Here is an 18,480-nt window from a genome sequence, read left to right as displayed (position 1 = left end):
CAGCTATCACTATTTTTCCTGTACAAACTATATATTGTACACAACAGTATCATTATTCAAGGAATGAAATTTAGGACATCCCAAAAAAATCTTTTTGCACATCTACATATTTTACAGAACGCTACGGTCTCCTGCAGGAAATACTGCTTGCAACTTTCGGAACGGCTCCATAAATTTAAAATATCAAGTCAACTTTTTAAGCCAGATTTCTCTTGCAGAGAACTTACCATTAACTAGGGAATTTCAGAACATCTGGAAGATAGAGGAACACTGTCAAGTTGCCTAAATCTAAAATGTAGATTGTTTAAAAGAATAAAACTGGTGATGAATTAATAATATTCCATGGACCAACCGGCACCTGGTATAACCAGGGACAGCAATGTTGACTTCAACAGTTACATCTATTCATGCAAGATAGACTGATCACCAGACTCCTATTAGCTTCAATATTTTCATGATGTTTATTAAAAAAATGTTATTGGGGAATTAAATGCTTCCCTAAACTGCAACCCAAGAGCACTCAACTGATTTACGACAAGCTGAAGACTGAGAGAGACAACTCCATTCTAAGTTGTCTAAATGTAGCGAAATACAAGCATTGAACCAAAGGCAGAAATGGTTAAACCAATTATATTTTTTCATCCCTTGGTACAAGTAATTAGTTGGCTTGATAGAAGCTATTAAAAAAAGTCTATGTTTTTTTATTTTGACAGTGCTCCTTTACAACCACTATACTTTTCAAACAATTCAAGATTCTGTAAGAATGTTATTTATGCCAAAATATGTACATGCAAAAATGAAAACTACTTATTGATGTAATGATGTGGAAGATAAAGGATTAATTTCCAGCAGATTTACAAAAGTTTTCCACCACATATTTATATATTTAAAAAATAGTCTTACAAATATATTCTGAGATATATTTTTAACTTATATTTTACAACCAGGCGATTCAACTCCTCTTTTCAAATGCACTCTCTCTACTCGTCCACTTGATCTTGAAAATATTCATCAACAAGAGAAGATTTAACTTCTTCACAATCCTGCCAGAAAGGAAATAAAGAAGTTAACATTCAGTTCCATTTCCTTCTGTCGCTGCAGTAAATCCTCTGTTCCATGACATTTTTCCTGCAGTAGGAATGAATGCACTAACACAGTTCCACACCCCCACATTATAAGGAGCACTGAAAAGCAATTTGGTTTCAACAGTCAGCCTAGAAACACCTTGGTGCTAGTTACCATGGATCCAAATCTAAATTCAGGGATTCTATGTATTCAAAGAGTGCGGAGCAAATGGGTTTTTCTTTTGAGCGGAATAAGGTGGTAGGAAGTATTTGTTCTGAATAACAATGCAACTAGATATGGCTTTGGGCTGAGTCTAAGACACATGCCTTACTGTGTTTCGTACCTGGTTCTTCTTATTCAACGTCTCAGACAGAACTTGATGGACTTGTGGCAGAAATGATTGGGCAAGGTTGTTTGACCAGAGTCATGCAGGCAATCAGGAACAATGGCCACAGACTGACAGAGAGCAGATTTAGGTCGGACTTCAGGAAGAACTTCTTTACGGTAATGGTTGCCAGAATCTGGATTGGGCTTCCAAGGGAGGTGGTACTCTCCCCTACCTTGGTGGTCTTTAAGAGGAGGCTAGACATGCACCTGGCTGGGGTCACCTAACCCCAGAGCTCTTTTTTTCCTGTCCAGGATGGGGGTTGGGGGGGGGTGGACATGATGATCTACTGAGGTCCCTTCTGACCCAAACATCTATGAATCAAAGTACATGAACCTAATGGCCTCTTCCCTCTTCTGGCTTAAACATTATTCTGTGAACTTTCAAGCCCAGTAAAATGCAGTTTTCAGATCTGCAGAACGGTGTCAAAAAGAACGTATTTATATCCACAAGTGTTCCAGAGACCAAACGTTACGGTTAAGTGACTACATTCTTCCCTACTCAATGCTGAAAAATACTGGTCAACTTTTCCTCTATTTCCTCACCCCTTCTTGCCACCATCAGGAGCCAGGTTTTAAAATAACACCAATGCCTTTTAAATGCATATAAAAAGGCATGTTTTTAAATTTCAGATCTTAAGAAACAGATGTCCTTTACCTTTGGCTCTTTGAATTCTAGATCTTCCCCATACTGAATAGTAAAGTCTATGTGCTGCAGCACTATATTTATGCTTTCCTCATCAGAGCGGTCATAAGGTAAGAATCGGACCATGCTGTAGTCATCAATCTAGAGGAAGGATTTCAAACGTGTGGTTAGTAGAGGATGTGATGAATTGATTATTCCCTTAGAACAGTCAAGAACAACTAAATGTTATTTGATCCATGCGCACCTCTCTTAGGTAGGGATGCTAACGCAACAACCTTACTGGGCATGGAAACAAGATTCAAAGCCACATAGCAAATCAGTGGCAGATTCAAGGTGAAAATTCAGGAGCTCCTGGGCTGCCAGCCCTCTTTTCCATCTACAATACCATACTGCCTCTCAGAACTGTTTAAGAAATGAGGATCCCTGACACAACCACATTCACGTTGAATTGATTACCACATACTGGATGGAAACTCTGGGGCTGAATGGAAACATGCAAGAAAATTCAACTTGCTATTTTTATTCAAGAATTTGAGAATCCTCTAGAGCCCAGCAATACTAATACATCTGATGGGCTAATACATCATTTTAGAGAAAGACCAAGACAGACGTTCTGAATACTGTACATTATCTGCAGGGAGACAAGGGGTTGTATAATATGGGTTATAATTTTCAGCCCTTCACTATTGAAGAAGTCCATTTGTCCCAGTTAGGACTAAGAGAGCCCCCTGCGCTTACCAATCCACATATGGCGGTAGTCAGTTTCTTGAACATTTTGCTTTTTAGTATATTTGTGGAATCTTCAATCAGAGGATACATATCTGGATCCAAGTACCTGAAACAAGTACCGACATTAACAAGAATATCTGTCAAGGACTCCAAATAATTTGAGGTTCTTTCAAAAAACTGCCACCACTGTTTATGTTTTGAAATGTTAATGACATTAATTTTAGCAAGAAAACTTACCTGCCACCGTTATTTAAAAAAAAAGAAAAAAGATTTTCACACACACACAATTAGTTTAGATTATGATTTCTGGGAAGAGACTGCTGATTGTTTTCCCATTTCCTCCTTTTTCATAGCTTAGATTATGATTTTAAAAGTTTTGTAGAGAACTGGGAGAGAAATCTCTCTCTCGTGATTTTAGCTTAAAAACGATCATTGGCATTTAAACCTAAGGACTGTACTGTCAGCCGTATCAAAATAGCACAGAAGAATGACCTCTAGCTTTGCTTTGAACTAGAGGAGCTCAATTCAGAATGATCTTACTGTTTGCCAAGGCAGTTCTCTATAGAACAACACATGCATGTATATACCAGAAGTTAAATCTCAGAATGTTGTGAGACTGTTTTACAGTGTCACAGCCATTTAAATACAAGGTTCAATCTAAAATACCTACTCCCCACAGCATCCCAGGAAGGTGGATTTTAATGGTGGGAAGACATTGTCCCAAGACATCAAAACAGAGGACAAAATCCTCAGAACTTACTTTTCAATTTCTTTCTTAGCTTTCTTGCTTAGCAAATCCATTTTGGTCATGATGTTGACTTGTGGAATCTCCAACGATATCATTGCACTGAGGGCTGCCAGGACACCAGAGATAAACTTAAAAGAAAAAATGAAGAATGCCTCATTTAGAGACAGACCAACTCAAATTTAGCATGCAGCAATAACTGAGGGGTTCGAAAAGCATCAAGCAAGCACTGTGGTGAGGATCTTGTTCTCACATGCAACTAATAACCAACAGACTTAAAACATAGAAGGCATCTATTAGCCAGAATGAAGACATCTGCATGTCAAAGTCCCACATGTAAAACGACTACAATTTGCTCCTCAGAATATCCTACAAGGGCTGTTTCTTCTTTTCGTTCATTCTTCCTACACCCATTTTCCTTCCTCCCTTTTTCAGTATTGCATTTTAACCTCCTTCCCCATAATTGCTTTCCTTTCTAATCTTTTCCTACATACCCAGGCCGACATACATACATGCAGGAAACTTTAGTGGACAGGCAATAAACTATCATATGGAACACAGCAGGGGAAACAGCATCCAGGCACAGAGCCCAGTAAGATGAGTGTCTTTACTGGGAGAGGGAGGCATCTCCCAGGACCATCCACATGAATCAGCCTCTAATGGGAGCCTAATACATCTGAAGTTCTCCATACAAAACTCTCTCTCTCTGGACTTTTTGAGCACTAATTTTCTTCAGGTTACAGAAGGGAAGTGACTGACTTAAGGCCACATGGCAAGTCAGTTTGAGATGGGGGACTAGCACCCCCCCCGAAAAACAGTTCCCAGACACCCACTCTAACTCCGAGGCCACACACAATATTCCAGGCACAGGACATTAACAAAGCAGAAACACGCAGTTTTTCTCTGACTGAAGAGATTTCAGATTGCTTTGCAACATGGCAAGTCATTCCCTCAGATTTCATGGTCTTTTATTATTATAGTAGGGCTTTTTTCCCAATGTTTACTATAGATTTGAAGCCAATACCTTAAACGATTCCACCATAAATTGGGAATCAACAAGAAAAACTCCACAGACACGGAATTCCCACTGCTGCAGCTGCTCCACCAGCTGTTTCATCACTGGCAAGTGAGTATAGAGCTCAATCTGACCTAGGACACACAGTCATTAAAATGCAGGAATGTAACTCTAATGTAGAGGCACAGCAAGGACAAAAATACATGTCACGAATTATGTATCACATAAGCAAAATGTTAGCTTACCTGGGCAGTCAAAGAGTATATAGTCATCCTCTACGTGTCCAAGGGATTCCTCCAGCCAGTCAAAGTTATTGGCAAAATATTCCATGCAAAACACTAACCCTCCATTTGGACCAAACCTTAGAGAGTCGTCTTCCATAACATCATCCACTTCGATCAGCTCTCGGATATCTGGAACAAGAGCTATGCATCAAGGCTTTCTGTATGCTTACTACACTAAATGCATAAATTCCAAGGTAAGTTACTACAACACACGCAATTCTTAAAATGAACTCCAGATCTCATTGTTTTTAAAAACCTGAGTTAAAAGTAGTTTGGGACACTATAACTACCCCCTCCTCCCCCAGTCACCCTACATATGTTTCTGATTTTAAAACACCGCTTTTTTTTCCCCAAATGCTTTCCCCTGTGCTAGCACATGGAAAACCCCACCAGGAGCTCACTGACTACACCAGGAAAACATAGAAAACCAATTATTTCCAAGAAGCTCATTAACTGCTGCGCAGGCTCATCAGGAAAGCTAGTCTTGCAAATGATGCCTCTGTATCCTTAAGTAGGTACATGCACACCCCCCCTGAGAAAGTACACTTAAATTAAAACCGATTTAGAATCTGGAAGGCGATATCAAACTAGAATAGGCATTCACCCTCCCTTTCAGCATCCACCCTCCACTGCGTGACACACGTACTGGGCAGGATGGACCTACGGTCTGACCCAGTAAATGGTAATTCTTATGTTCTTATATAAAGCAAATTCAGGGCACTGAATGGGACTTATGCCTCATTAAAAGGTGCAAGAACTCAGTTCTAGTGAAGAAGGAATCAGTGAGTCTTGATTGTTTTTGGTGCTGCTGAGAACAGAGGAAAGACATGTGTGCCGCACAGCTCACCTGCCATGACGGGATAGTTGAAGTATTCTGCTGCAGGATCGAGATTAACCACTTGGACGGAGCGGTTCAAGGCTTCGCAGTGCTGGACCATGGTCGAACAGTATGTGCTCTGCGGGGGAAAGTCATGAACCGCTGTGGCACCCAAGACAGGAGGCAAGAGCATGATGGCGAAGCACAGGACAGCGATGACCATGCCCAGGCCCCACGTCTAGTGTCCTGGCAGCAACCAGTGACCAGTGCTTGCTTCCCCTCCATGCCCTGCTCCTGCTGCTGGGCAGTGGGGCCGGTGCTGCCCCTGCACTGCCCTCCGGGCTCTGCAGAAGGAAGGAGCTCGCCAGCCTGACTCAAGGGGTTCTCTGGACGAGAGCCGACTCCTTGCTCTGCTCTGCTCACCGCTGGCGCGGCCCCCCGCGTGGCAGCGCAGGCCTGCCAGAGGCCCTCACCCCTTCCTCACTGCCCCATTCCCCACCCCAGACACCCCACGCTTCCTCCCCCAGGCACCCCAGTCCCAACCCCGTCACCCCCAGGCACCCCACACCCCCATTGCCCGCAGACACCCCAACCCCCCACGCCTCCCTTCACCCCAAATACCCCAATCCCAACCCTGTCACCCCCAGGCACCCCACACCCCCATTGCCCGCAGACACCCCAACCCCCCACGCCTCCCTTCACCCCAAATACCCCAATCCAAACCCTGTCACCCCCCAGGCACCCCACACCCCCATTGCCCACTGACACCCCAACCCCCCACGCCTCCCTTCACCCCAAATACCCCAATCCCAACCCTGTCACCCCCAGGCACCCCACACCCCCATTGCCCCCAGACACCCCAACCCCCGCCTCCCTTCACCCCAAATACCCTAATCCCAACCCCGTCACCCCCAGGCACCCCACATCCCCATTGCCCCCAGACACCCCACACCCCCACGCCTCAAGTACCCCAATCCCATCACCCCCACTGCCCCCAGCCCCCCCACGCCTCCCCTCACCCCAAGTACCCCAATCCCAACCCCCCCAGGCACCCCCCTGCTCCTCCATGCACCCCAACCCCATCCCCCCATTGCCCCCAGACACCCCAACCACAGTCCTGCCATCCTCAGACACCCCGACCCCCCTCACCTCAAATACCCCACCCCCACCCCCATCACACCCAAACGCCCCCCCCGCGGGGCCGGCCCCACCTACCTTCCCGCTGCCCGCCGGGCCCATGACCAGCTGGGCATAGCGGGGCATGGCTGCGGGCTCCCCGCTCCCGCGGGCTCGCGAGGCGAGACGAACAGCACAAGTATGACCCCGCCGCTCTGCCGTAGCAGGCAGGACCCGGGCGACGGGGCGCCGCGAGGCTCAGAACGGCCGGCGCACGGAGCGCGCTTCCGAGTGTCAGCGGTCCGCGCCTGCGCAGACGCGAGGAGCACGTGCGCCCTGGTCCTCGCGCCTCCGGGGGAGCAGGAGCGGGGCTGGTGTGTTTAGAGCGCAGAAAGATGGAGCCGCCTGTTGCACTACTGGGTTTTGTTCCTGCAAAACTGATGGCTACATTTGCACGCTCTCTCTCGCCAGAAAACATTTGTAGGAACTGAACTGAAGTATTACATTGAGAAGTTTCCCCACGAGCACGCACTTCGGGAATTGGGCCCGGGAAAGCTTTGTTCGAATACGAACCGCCTGAAAACAGGAACAGCTCCAAAAGTTGCCCCACGTGAATTAAATCAGGGGAGTCCAGTGTAATCTCAGTGATGAAAAACAGTGCGTCCCAACCAGTGTTTAGCCAGGGGGATTTAATGGGCTGTTTGGGAATGATGGGCACCGCCTGCTAAGCCTGGTTTTGAAGACTGACAGTAGGACGTAGCATTACAGGTGGTGCGTCACAGGGCCTCACCGGCTTTCTTCGGTTACAGGCACCGTGCCAGGCTTCCTATGATATTTTGGGCAAGTCACATAGCCTAAAATTGAAAAAAGCATCTACTGGCGTTGGGTGCCCAGTGCAGGACGCTTGATTTTCAGAGGAACTGAGCACCCACAGCTGTGAGCGAAATCAATGGGAACTGCTGGTGCTCAGCATCTCTTCAAAGTCAGACCCAAGTGTCCTGGGCTGGATACCTACAGTTAGTGGACACTGCGTCTCAATTATTTCTCAGTTTAATGATCTGAACATGCAGCTAGCAACAGTTATCCATGTTCTACGGTGCTTTGAGATCACTGGATGCGAGACCATATATACCTGCAAAAGATACTTATTATTTACTGTAAGGTATAGGGCAGCCTCTCATGAAATCAAACCTTTACACCTTTCCAAAAGTAAAAACTATTTTGTGTATGCTACTTATCATACTGGGAGAAGCGTAAGATACGGATCTCTGGAGTCTTCTCACGCGTCGTCTCCGTTTCAGCATCCAGACCTCACAACAGGGCGCAAGCGCTATTTGTGCAGCATTGCAAAAATCTGCCACGTTGGTTATACAAGAGCATTAATGAAAAGACGTTGCTTGACTATGGGACGTCATCAAGCACAGGGAAGGGTACAGGTAGGTGTGATACTCACAAAGAGACACACTCTTCCAGGTGTAACTCAACTGAAGTCAGCGGAGTTACACAGCGAACTCTGCGTCCCCTGTTCTCTGGGAAGTTACTCCGTGTAATACTGATTTCTTGCGTGCATTGAAGGTCACCTGTCTTCTCAAGAAACGGCTCAAACAACAGCAATCATCGAGGCAACGTTAATGATAACGAACAGCAAAATATCCATTTAACAGTTAAATCAGCACCTTCTACACATCGAGCTGTACAGATGCCTAAAACCAAAGCTCCAAAATGGACTGTTCACGCACAAAAGGAAGAAACAAAGGACTTTTTATCTCAGAGAAAAATATTTGCTGAAGTTACCGGGCACAAAGAGTGACGGCTTGTATATGGCATATACACAATACACATTAAAAGATGTTAAACCACTTAATTTGACAGAGCAGCTTAAATTTTGCTGAAGTATTGTCTGGTAAAAGGTGGTCATAGTTTATGTGTAGGGTCTGATAATGACCTTGAAAGGAACAAGGGGAGAAATGTTAAATTTCTCTAGGATTCAGTAAAATGTGGGGCCAAACCTTGAAATCTTTACCTAGGTCTTAGGCAAAATTCCCATCAAAGCGATCGGCGCTTTTTTTGGAATGAAAACTGTTAGCACCTCAGGGTCTGAGTCACTGGACCCAATTCTTGGTACACTTTCACAGGTGGAAATCAGGATGTCTTCCACTGAACTCACCGGAGTTGCACTAACGTACAAGTAAAGCGTGCGACGGGAGGGTTGCACTCGATCAGAGGTAGAAGGGAAGCTCTTTTGCTGTTGTGCATTAAAGCCTTTTCCCCCACTGCTCTCACTGGCTCAAATCACCCTTTTCGGAGGCGAACCGAGCGACAGGCGGTCTGCGTCATACGACGAACGCGAGAGCATCCAGCGTCGCGTCCCACCTCGTGGTGAAAACCACGCGGCTAACGGAGCTGATCAAAATTTGAATCCAGAGTTTTTTTCCTGTACAAATGTCTTCTCACCTAAACGATAAATGTAAAGAAAAACCCTCCCTTTTCATCTGTCTCATGGAGACTTGAAACATTTCACAGAAAAATGTAACGTTTAATTTTCTAATGACTTTTTTTTTTACGGGGAGAAAAAAACCCTCAGTCATTTCCCAGCTGCCTCTGGCAGTGTCGCTGTTCAGGAACGACGCGTGTGCAAGCACGAAGGACTGCTGAAACCCGTGGGCAGGCGCTTTGTGGACCTGGGCAGACGAGGCTCTTCGGGGCAATCCGATCTCTTTCATTAGACCGACTCAGATAATTGGAAAACTTCTTCTTTGCAAGTTTTCGGGTACCAGTTGAGCCAAAGACACTTGTCTGCCTTTGTCCTCAGGCCCACACGCTTGCAGAGCTGGACCTCACTTGATGGACATGCCCCGGGTCTCAGCAGTGGCATGGAATTCCCTGCCTCAGTTTCCATCTGTAAAATGGGCACAGCCAGAGTTTGCTTGTGGGGCATTTCTCAGGGAGGAGCTGCACGTGGACAGGCTACAGGCAGCACGAGGGGCCCTGAGGGTCACCCCGCCCGCACTCACTGCAAGCTGTGCCCGGGCCTTCTTGAGGTCTCCCCTCCAGGGGAGGACCCTCCGCGACCCTGCTTAGCTTCATTTAGCCTTTCTTTTACGGCGGCCGCGTAGGCTCAAAACAAACCTAACCCAAGCGCCCTCAGCGCCTCCCCGAGCAAGCCTCTCGCTGACGTCACCCGGCCCCCTCCGAGCTCTCGCGAGAGGCCGCTGCTCTCGCGGGACGTCGCATGTGGTGCGGCGGGGTCCAGGCAGCCGCTTCGTCCGGTCTCACTGCGGCCTGAGGGGCCGCGCGGGTGAGCAGCCTCTGCGCGCCGGGCTCCGGCCTGGGACCCGCCGCCCCGCTCCCTGCCTGACCCGCTCTCGCTCCCGGGCCCATGGCGGCGGACGTGGCGGAGTGCGCGATGCCCGACGGCCGCGGGGACCCGCGGAGCAGCGCCCGGGCGGACGCCGACTGCCCCCTGCGCGTCCTTTACTGCGGAGGCAAGTCCGGGGGGGAGGCAGCTCGGCCGCACCCCACCACGTGGGCTGCTGCCCCTGGGGCCGGGGCCGTGGGTGGGCGTCAGGGCCAGAGAGGAAACGGGGCTGGGAGTGAGGTCATAGTTCCATACGTCGTGACGGTGGGAGTGAGGTCATAGTTCCATACGTCGTGACGGTGGGAGCGTGGTCATAACCAGCGCCTCCTGTGGCAGACAAGGGGGCCAGGCCCCCCGTGGGACAAGGCCCAGGCGAGGTGGTCAGTCCAGAGTTACATCGCCGCGACTCTGCGCCTGAAGGGGAGTCCCGTGCTCACACTTCTGGGTTACTTGCTCTGGCTAGGCCCGTGACACGCCAGGTTTCAAGGTGGATACCGTGCGTATAAAGCTAAGTCCAGACGAGCGAGGTTGGAGCTGCTGAATTCGTTCGGAGGAGACCCCCCGAAGTGAGGTTGCCAAGACTCGGATCCCGACTTAGTCTTACGCAGACGTCGAAGTTGTAGCAGTCTTGGGTGCCGCCTGCGCGTGAGGAAACCGACACAGCGAGGCTCGTTCCTGAAAACCTTATTAGCGTGCAATTAAGGAGGGCAACACCTGCCCGGGTCTCGCCGTCCCTTCTTGCAGCGCGCCGCTCTCCGTGTTGCAGTGCGCATCGGTTTCTCTGAAGGCTGAACTTAGGACCGTCAGATTGAGCAAATGCATTTTCATTAGAGCAAAATAGGGAAAGAGTTGCAGAGCACAGATTGTATCATCGCTGTCACTGGTTTTTTGCTCCTCTTACCCTGTGCTGCTACTACTGGGCTCCATCGACAAGGAAAGGTAACCGCTTGAATGCAAAAGACAGTGAAAATTGATGCTGGTTTGGTGAACACCTTGCAACACGAGTCTCATTCTCGTCAGGACGTGACTTAGTAGATGGTAATTCAGATAACTTCAGAGGGGCGTGAACTTGGGTAACTTGCCTTTTCCGAGGTACGGTCAGTACCGCAGGCCTGTGCTCTGCTTCGTTAGCAGCCCAGTGTGGGTAACGTGAGAAGGGAGAGGTAGGTAGTTGTGTTCAGTCCGACGCAAGTCGGAAGACGGGGTAGGTAGCACAGCACCTGGTGACGTGAACTTGAGTTCGCAAAAGCTTATGCTCTGCCTATATATCTTAGCTCGTAAAGGTCCTTCTCTGCCCTGCCTTCGAGCGTAAGAAGTCATGGTAATGGCGCGAGAAGCTGTCCAAACTAGAAGGATGAGGGGGTTGTTCTTAATACGCAGCAAGGACATTTCAATTTAACAATCTCTCTCTTCCTTCCCCAGTCTGCTCGTTGCCAACGGAGGTGAGTTCATTCAGTGTTGTTTGAGTTTGTTTTCCCCTCGGTGTCCCGACAGCGCTGCTTTGCCTACCGTACTTCCTCTTGATTTCCATGCCACAGCTGGTATCTGGTTGAAGACCATACAGATTTAGTTGCTGCTTTAGGTTTAATCGGTTAGCAGAGAGGCAGCTAAGCTGGCTGGCAAATGGACCTCTTGGTCTCTAAGAAACTCTCTGGCTTCCTGTGAGGTAGCACAAAGCCCCATCCCAAACGGGTTGGAGAAGCCCCGTGTTGCTAGTTTCTGTTTCCCATCCCCACATGCAGTCCGGTGAGAGAAAATGCTACCTGTGCATCATGCCGTGAGCCTGCTGCTAAATTGCCCGCTAACAGAACTGCTGCGTGTTTGTGCTGCGTCCTGTAGTTTCCTAGTTCACCATGTGCATGTGCCCTTTCTTTCCAGTACTGTGAATACATGCCTGATGTGGCTAAATGTAGGCAGTGGTTAGAGAAGAACTTCCCAGATGAGTTTGCAAAGCTTACAGTAGGTAAGAACATCTTTCTTTGTTTTCCAGGTGGGGTAATGACAATCCTGTTAGACTGTGGCACAGCCTGCTGCTGGCCCTGAATATTTCACTGCCTTCCTGTGATTCGCATAACTGTGCTGCAGTAACCTTGCACGTTCCTCACTGCCCTATCTCTTTCTATCACGTCTAGTCTAAAATACAGATCCTCTCTTTTGGAGACTGTAAAACCCCTTTTGGATACCTTACAAATAGTAGTTTGGCAACAGATGGGAGTACTTTCATTCTCTCATGTGGTCTCCGGAAGGGTTAGAATTTTCCTATTGCTGTTCATCATCTGTTCAGTTAAGGTCACATCCCTTAACCAGTAAGGGTTATTTAACCCACTTTAAATGGCCTTAGGTGGGAAATGGGAAATCCAACCTGTCTAAACAGGCAGGATTACAGAAACAGAGGGGTGTTTAAGAAGTGGTCGCATTTGGAATGACAATAGTGAACTTCTGTGTATCTGCTATATGAAGAGGCTTTTGGATTGGTGAATTTATCCTGAAGCTGAGGTGTGTCTTGAACATTGAGAATATAATTTACACATTATATCTAAAGCATCAGATAGCCCCAGTGTCTACAGAGGGGGATGCTGAACTAGTAGAAGAGGAATGAACATTTCTTACAAGACACACAATCCTCTTGCGGTTGCAGAATTTCAGGTGTGTGTTGGTCCACTATTAACTTAGGTTTTTTCTTTTTTTCTTCTTTTTTTATAAAGAAAATTCCCCTAGACAAGAACCTGGGGTAGGAGAAGGTCAAGGAACAGCAGGAGAAGAAGAAGAGAAGAAAAAGCAAAAGAGAGGCAAGGTCTAAGTAGCTGCTTGTGGTATTGCTTTATATGTGGTCGGGGGAATTCTGTCTACCCAAGGATGATTTTTTTGGGAGCTTCCCACCCTTTGGCCATTTTCAGACCTCACTGGGGCTGAGATGCACAAAGCAGATTGGAACCCCTGGAACTGGATAGCAGAAGAATTGTCTGCACAGTGTTGAGCATCTCAAAATTAAGGTAGTGACAATATCAAAAGACTCAGGCTGGCTTTCCTGACCATTCAGGCCAGTGCTATGACATTTATTCAGAGAAGACTGTTATTTAATATGTTGCCTTCTCTACTGGCATCTTAAGAATGTGTCCTGAAATATTCCCTTTCTGCTGGACTGTGGCAGTAGCTGAAAAGTTCTTGTGGAGAGTACAGCTAAACTCCAGTGTTGTCAATTGAGCTGTTTTGTTCCCAGCAACTTTATGGGATGCTTAGTGATGAAGTGTATGTATTAAGGATCCTAAATCCGTTGCCATGTACAATACTTGGGGAACTGTCTAGTGCCAGTTTTTGATTACTGTGGAAGGTCTGCCTAGCAACAGCTACCGCCTTCTTGAGACTTGCTGGGCAAACGTCTACTTTCAGGAGTTGGCAACGCTGCCAGCATTGGTTTCCTCCTCCTATGTGCCACGCAGGAAAAAAAATCCCAGCACACAATTCATATGTGCACATTGAATTGTTTAGCTTCCTGACTCGTTGACGTGTAATGGAATTACTTCCACTAACTGCAGTGTCCTTTTTTGGCAATACTAATAGCAGGCTCCCAGGGGCATCTTTCACACTTGAATTTGCAAGTGACTTAGACACTGATCTATCTGAATTGTCTACCCAAAATAATTAACATTCTTTCCATCCCAGATCTGAATAGTTATGAATACATATTTGCTTGTGAGGTGCCCATTATGGCTATGGCTCTCCATAAATGACCGCTAATCGCTCAGTAAGCTTCAGTTTTAAGGCTGAATCTGGTTGCAGATGTGTTGTTGAGTTCTCTGTCTTGCTGCTGTTAATGCCTTGGTAACCAGTCATGTTTGCCTCTTTAGAAGGATTTGTGGAGTGAAACAGTCCTTTGCGTTATGCAGGCTGGACTTTTCATCCACAGATTTTAGAGTACTTCTGCCCCCTGTATTAAATGAGCATTCAAACAATAGGGCCGTATTGCAATCCAGTCTTATTTTCCAGTGTGAGTGTTTTAAAATGCTTAGTTCTTTTCTTCTAGAATTTGAAATTTTGCAAGGAATTAGGATAATTGAGCTTGGGTGGGTCGGGCAGTAAGAATTGTTACTGGGAGTTAGGGGGACCAAAAAGAACCAGAAAAACAGAGGAAGAAGCAAAAGAAACCCCCCCGATGCGTGACACCTGGCTAGTTATTAGTCACTTATTATATGGTAACATCCCGAGGACCCCTGTCAGGACGGCTGCTCCTCTGTTGTGCAGTGCTGAGCACAATGTAAGTGGTTGGCAAGCTCTGGCCCAGAGAGCTTGGAGTTTCATAGATTTCATAGACATTAGGGCTGGAAGGGACCTCGGAAGATCATTGAGTCCAGCCCCCTGCCCAAGGGCAGGAAGTCAGCTGGGGTCATAGGATCCCAGCAAGATAAGCATCCAGTTTCATCTTGAAGGCGTTCAATGAAGGCGCTTGAACCACCTCCGGTGGCAGGCTGTTCCAGACCTTGGGGGCTCGGACAGTAAAGAAATTCTTCCTTATGTCCAGCCTGAAACGACCTTGAAGTAGTTTGTGACCATTTGACCTCGTCATCCCTTGGGGCGCTCTGGTGAACAAACGTTCCCCCAGATACTGGTGGTCACCCCTGATAAACTTGTAGGTGGCCATCAGAGTTAAAGAAAAAAAGAGCTAATGTGTGAGCCTTTGAGGGGAAAAAGCTTCAGAGACGCTTCCAAACCAGGGTGGTTTTTGTCACTGCTGAAGAGAGCAGGGCTGGGTGTAAAACCTGTTAGTCTCCCTCCCTCTCTAAGCCCCACAGGTTTTGATAACAAAAACCCTCTTCTAAGCCTCACCTTCTCTGGGCGGGAGAACTCCTGGACTCCAAAGACTGTAGCTACCTTGGCTTTGAGAGTCTGACTGAACCTGATTATGCTGGTGTCAAGCAGAATAACTCATTCGTGGTTGGGCAGTCGCACTGCGGTGGGTGAGATCGTACTCTGGCCCCAGGAGTCCTGATGGGCGGCGTGGACATCGTGTGCATCACTCAGCACCGTTAATGCCTGATGGCTCAGGTCTGACCTAAAAACAAACGGCAAATTAGTTGTAGAAGCCTGTAAAAGTTCAGCTGACTGGTAACTGGGGTCAGTTTTGAAGAGATGCAATGCTCTCGCTAATTTGGATTGGCGTCGGGTACTAGAATCCTGCACAGAAACATGGACCTGATGCCTGGACAAATGCACGCTTACATTGGTGTAGTTAACTTTGTTTTTTTCCACTAGTTTTCTCACCAGAGCAGATGGGCCAGCAGCTATCGGGATTACCTGCTTGCAGCCAGTGCTATTATGGTGCCTTGGCACAGGGGGAACAAGACATCTGTTAGAGCAGGGGTGGGCAAAATGTGGCCCGGGGCGTGGATACAGCCCACCAGGCCCATGGGGCCCCTAAAAAATTTAGAAAATCAATATTTATCTGCCCTGGGCTGCCTGTCATGCAGCCTTTGATGGCTTGCCAAAACTCAGTAAGCGGCCCTCTGCCCAAAATAATTGCCCGCTGTTAAGTTAGAGGGAAAGCCTAGGGATGCAGAGTCCACAGAAAGCTTACCATGGAGATGTGTTTTGATTTAAACTACTACTTAAGGGAAGACCAACATTAACCAGGTCTATTGAGTGGGAACGTGTAACGTTCCAAGTGACTATATGTGCCTGTAATTCACGGCATTTAAAAAACTGAGTAGTGGTGGTAGAAGTCTGCTCAAATCCCATTGTTAGGAACACCACAAATTACTTCTCAACTCTAATATATTTCAGCCACTGCACTGCTCTGAGTAGAAATAAAAAATTAAAGCTACAGCCTTGTTGCCATGTATATATTACTGTTTCTTATAATATTGCAGGGTTAAGAGTTGCCCATCGGGTGTCATACTATGCACACATACACAGTGAATGTAGATTTACAAATTCAAGTGAAGGGAGGCAAATTCTTTCAGCTCCCATGTGGGAAGAAAAATGGCATCTCAAACGCCTATTGTATTTAATGCACATAGAGCATTCTGTAGATACTGACCTAACTCTGTGTGATCTCAAAGGTGGCAGAGGTCAGATAAAGCAGAAGAAGAAGACTGTTCCACAGAAAGTGACAATAGCAAAAATTCCAAGAGCAAAGAAAAAATATGTCACGAGAGTGTGCGGCCTTGCAACTTTTGGTGAGTTGATTTTTGCCAGCTGGACACTTCCAGCGCTGCTGGCTTTGCTGTTTGCTTAGATTAACTCGGTTCTTCATGCTTTGTGAGTTAATGATGTAAGGGAAGAGATGGGTAACAGCTAAGCCATTTTCTCCTTCCCCTCTTGGTACCACCTCTTTCTGTACTGCTGTTTTTGTTCTCCTCTTGTCTCTGCTTCATCGCAGCCCTCCTTAAACATCAACTGCAAGCCAAATATTCTCTTTTATCTACGATGCCTGAACAGCAACATTTGCCTAGACCTGTCATGTTACCTTTTATGTTGACTTTGATCTAAGTGCTATGAGCATTTGTATGCTATAGAAAAGACTTAGTGTAAAGGGAACTAACAAGCCTTATAGCCTGCAGCTGCTTGCAAACAGGGTCTAATGTACAATTACAAAATCTTAGCAGAATAAAGGGTGTTGTTAATAATAACCTTAATTAAAATATTCTCCCTTCTCTTGGTATAACTTTAGTCTGTATAACAGTTTCTTTCTTCCTGAGATAACCTTTGTCTGTTTTAAAAGTCCTTATTTTCTTTGTGATTGTCTTTAAAAAGCTGATAGAAACAAGGATTCAGCTTCTCCTTGATGCACTTTAGTAAACTCAATGTGGCTCCCTTCTTGTTAAATAACTTGGTTTATGAGGGGTCAGTTTAAGTGAAGGTGACTCCATGGTAACTAAACTTCTTAGAAATGAATTCTTTGCTGCCACACACAACTGGTATGTCCCCAAAACAGGAACATCTCAAGGCCACCTGAAGAAATGTTGCATTTAAAATAGGTGTCTCTTGAAGAGCTAGGCCAAATTTGGGAATAAATGATCTTATATATGGGTGACGGAGTGTGGCTCTGCTTTGACTAGAAGTGGTGATGCAGGTTAACTCCAGAGCTGCCCCTGTTGCCTCCATAATTAAAGCAGGGTTTATATTTTGGGGGTTAAGCTCGAGAAGAAACGTGTATGATGCTGACTCTTATTTCTGCCAACTTTCTTATGTAAACAGAAATCGATCTTAAGGAAGCACAACGGTTTTTTGCTCAAAAATTCTCCTGTGGTGCCTCAGTAACAGGAGAGGACGAAATCATCATTCAAGGAGACTTTACAGATGACATTATTGATGTAATACAGGAGAAGTGGGCTGAGGTAAACAAGGATCTTGGTTTATCATTTTTCTTTTTTTTTTTAATCCAGATCCTAGTCTTCCATTCTGTAGCTGTGAGGCTGCAGCCCATGACTTTGATATATGAGTCTGAAAATTGTTTTCCATCCCCGCTTAGCCACAGAAATGTCTGATATCAAAGTAAGAGCCCGCGGTGGAGACTGAGAGACCACTTCTACGTTCATTGTAATCCTTCATAGACGCATGAAACCTAAGAATCTCCCCCAGCGTCCAAACCCCCCCAAAACACCAGCGCTTCATAATTTGGTAACACAAAGTCCTTTGGAAACTGCAGGGATGAGGGTCACTCCAGTACCTGGATAGATCTCCTAAACATCTCCCTGGTTTCTTTCATTCTGCTCATTAAATGCCAGTCTCCCCCTAAGTGATCTATAAGGTCATGCCCTATATATGACACGCTGCCTATCCGGAAAGGAGCTCATCTTCAGTTACTTGGGTAGAAAGCAGATGATGTGTTTTCCTGCCGCTTAAAATGCTTCCTTTGTCTTAGGTGGATGATGACAGCATTGAGGACCTTGGAGAAGTGAAGAAGTGATTTGAAAGACTACCTTTATTTAATTACGTGGTTACAGGCGACGTAGCCAAAGCGAAGCTCCCAAATGCAGGTACTCTGCAGTAAAGCTGTGGGGTCCTGTTGCCCTTGGCGTTTTCACCATTCTGTGTAGACTGCTTGATATTTTTTGTTCTGTTGTTGTGATAATTTGCCAAAGTTAAACTGGGGGTTCTTTCATGCTTCTGCATGAAGTAGAATTAAATAAAGTTCCTGTTCCTCGCTGGATAAGACTCTTGCTCTTTCTAGAACCGTCTTTTATCTTCTGCAACATCTTCTAAAGAAACGTGAGGTCTGAATTCCCACAGGGACTCTCGTCACTTCCTTTCTGATGATCCAAGAGGAAGTGAAGCCAGGCTGGCGTGCTGTCACTAGTAACGCTGTTGAGAGAGTTGAGACA

General features: G+C 46.5%; 2 protein-coding genes across 2 annotated transcripts; one reads left to right on the top strand and one right to left on the bottom strand.

Annotated features, from left to right (window-relative positions):
• Positions 1 to 616: 616 nt before the first annotated feature.
• On the bottom strand, positions 617 to 7,030 carry GPN3 (GPN-loop GTPase 3). The gene is made up of 8 exons (XM_014594808.3): positions 6,901 to 7,030; positions 5,716 to 5,824; positions 4,830 to 4,997; positions 4,594 to 4,718; positions 3,585 to 3,700; positions 2,834 to 2,930; positions 2,108 to 2,236; positions 617 to 1,043 (listed from the first exon to the last, which is right to left on the bottom strand). Exons 1-8 carry the CDS (start codon positions 6,946 to 6,948, stop codon positions 981 to 983), a joined length of 855 nt encoding a protein of 284 aa, XP_014450294.1. The 5' UTR covers positions 6,949 to 7,030; the 3' UTR covers positions 617 to 980.
• Positions 7,031 to 10,025: 2,995 nt separating this feature from the next.
• Positions 10,026 to 18,311, top strand: DENR (density regulated re-initiation and release factor). Its single transcript, XM_006272819.2, has 7 exons — positions 10,026 to 10,286; positions 11,582 to 11,601; positions 12,038 to 12,122; positions 12,865 to 12,948; positions 16,216 to 16,332; positions 17,354 to 17,493; positions 18,021 to 18,311. The coding sequence occupies exons 1-7, from the start codon at positions 10,181 to 10,183 to the stop codon at positions 18,063 to 18,065; spliced, it is 597 nt and encodes a 198-aa protein (XP_006272881.1). The 5' UTR covers positions 10,026 to 10,180; the 3' UTR covers positions 18,066 to 18,311.
• The last annotated feature ends 169 nt before the right edge of the window (positions 18,312 to 18,480 follow it).

This window comes from Alligator mississippiensis, chromosome 10 (genome assembly GCF_030867095.1).
Source record: "Alligator mississippiensis isolate rAllMis1 chromosome 10, rAllMis1, whole genome shotgun sequence".
Lineage (NCBI taxonomy): Eukaryota > Metazoa > Chordata > Crocodylia > Alligatoridae > Alligator > Alligator mississippiensis.
The sequence above is the reverse complement of the archived record's forward strand: the minus strand, read 5'-3'. Positions and strand labels throughout refer to the sequence as shown.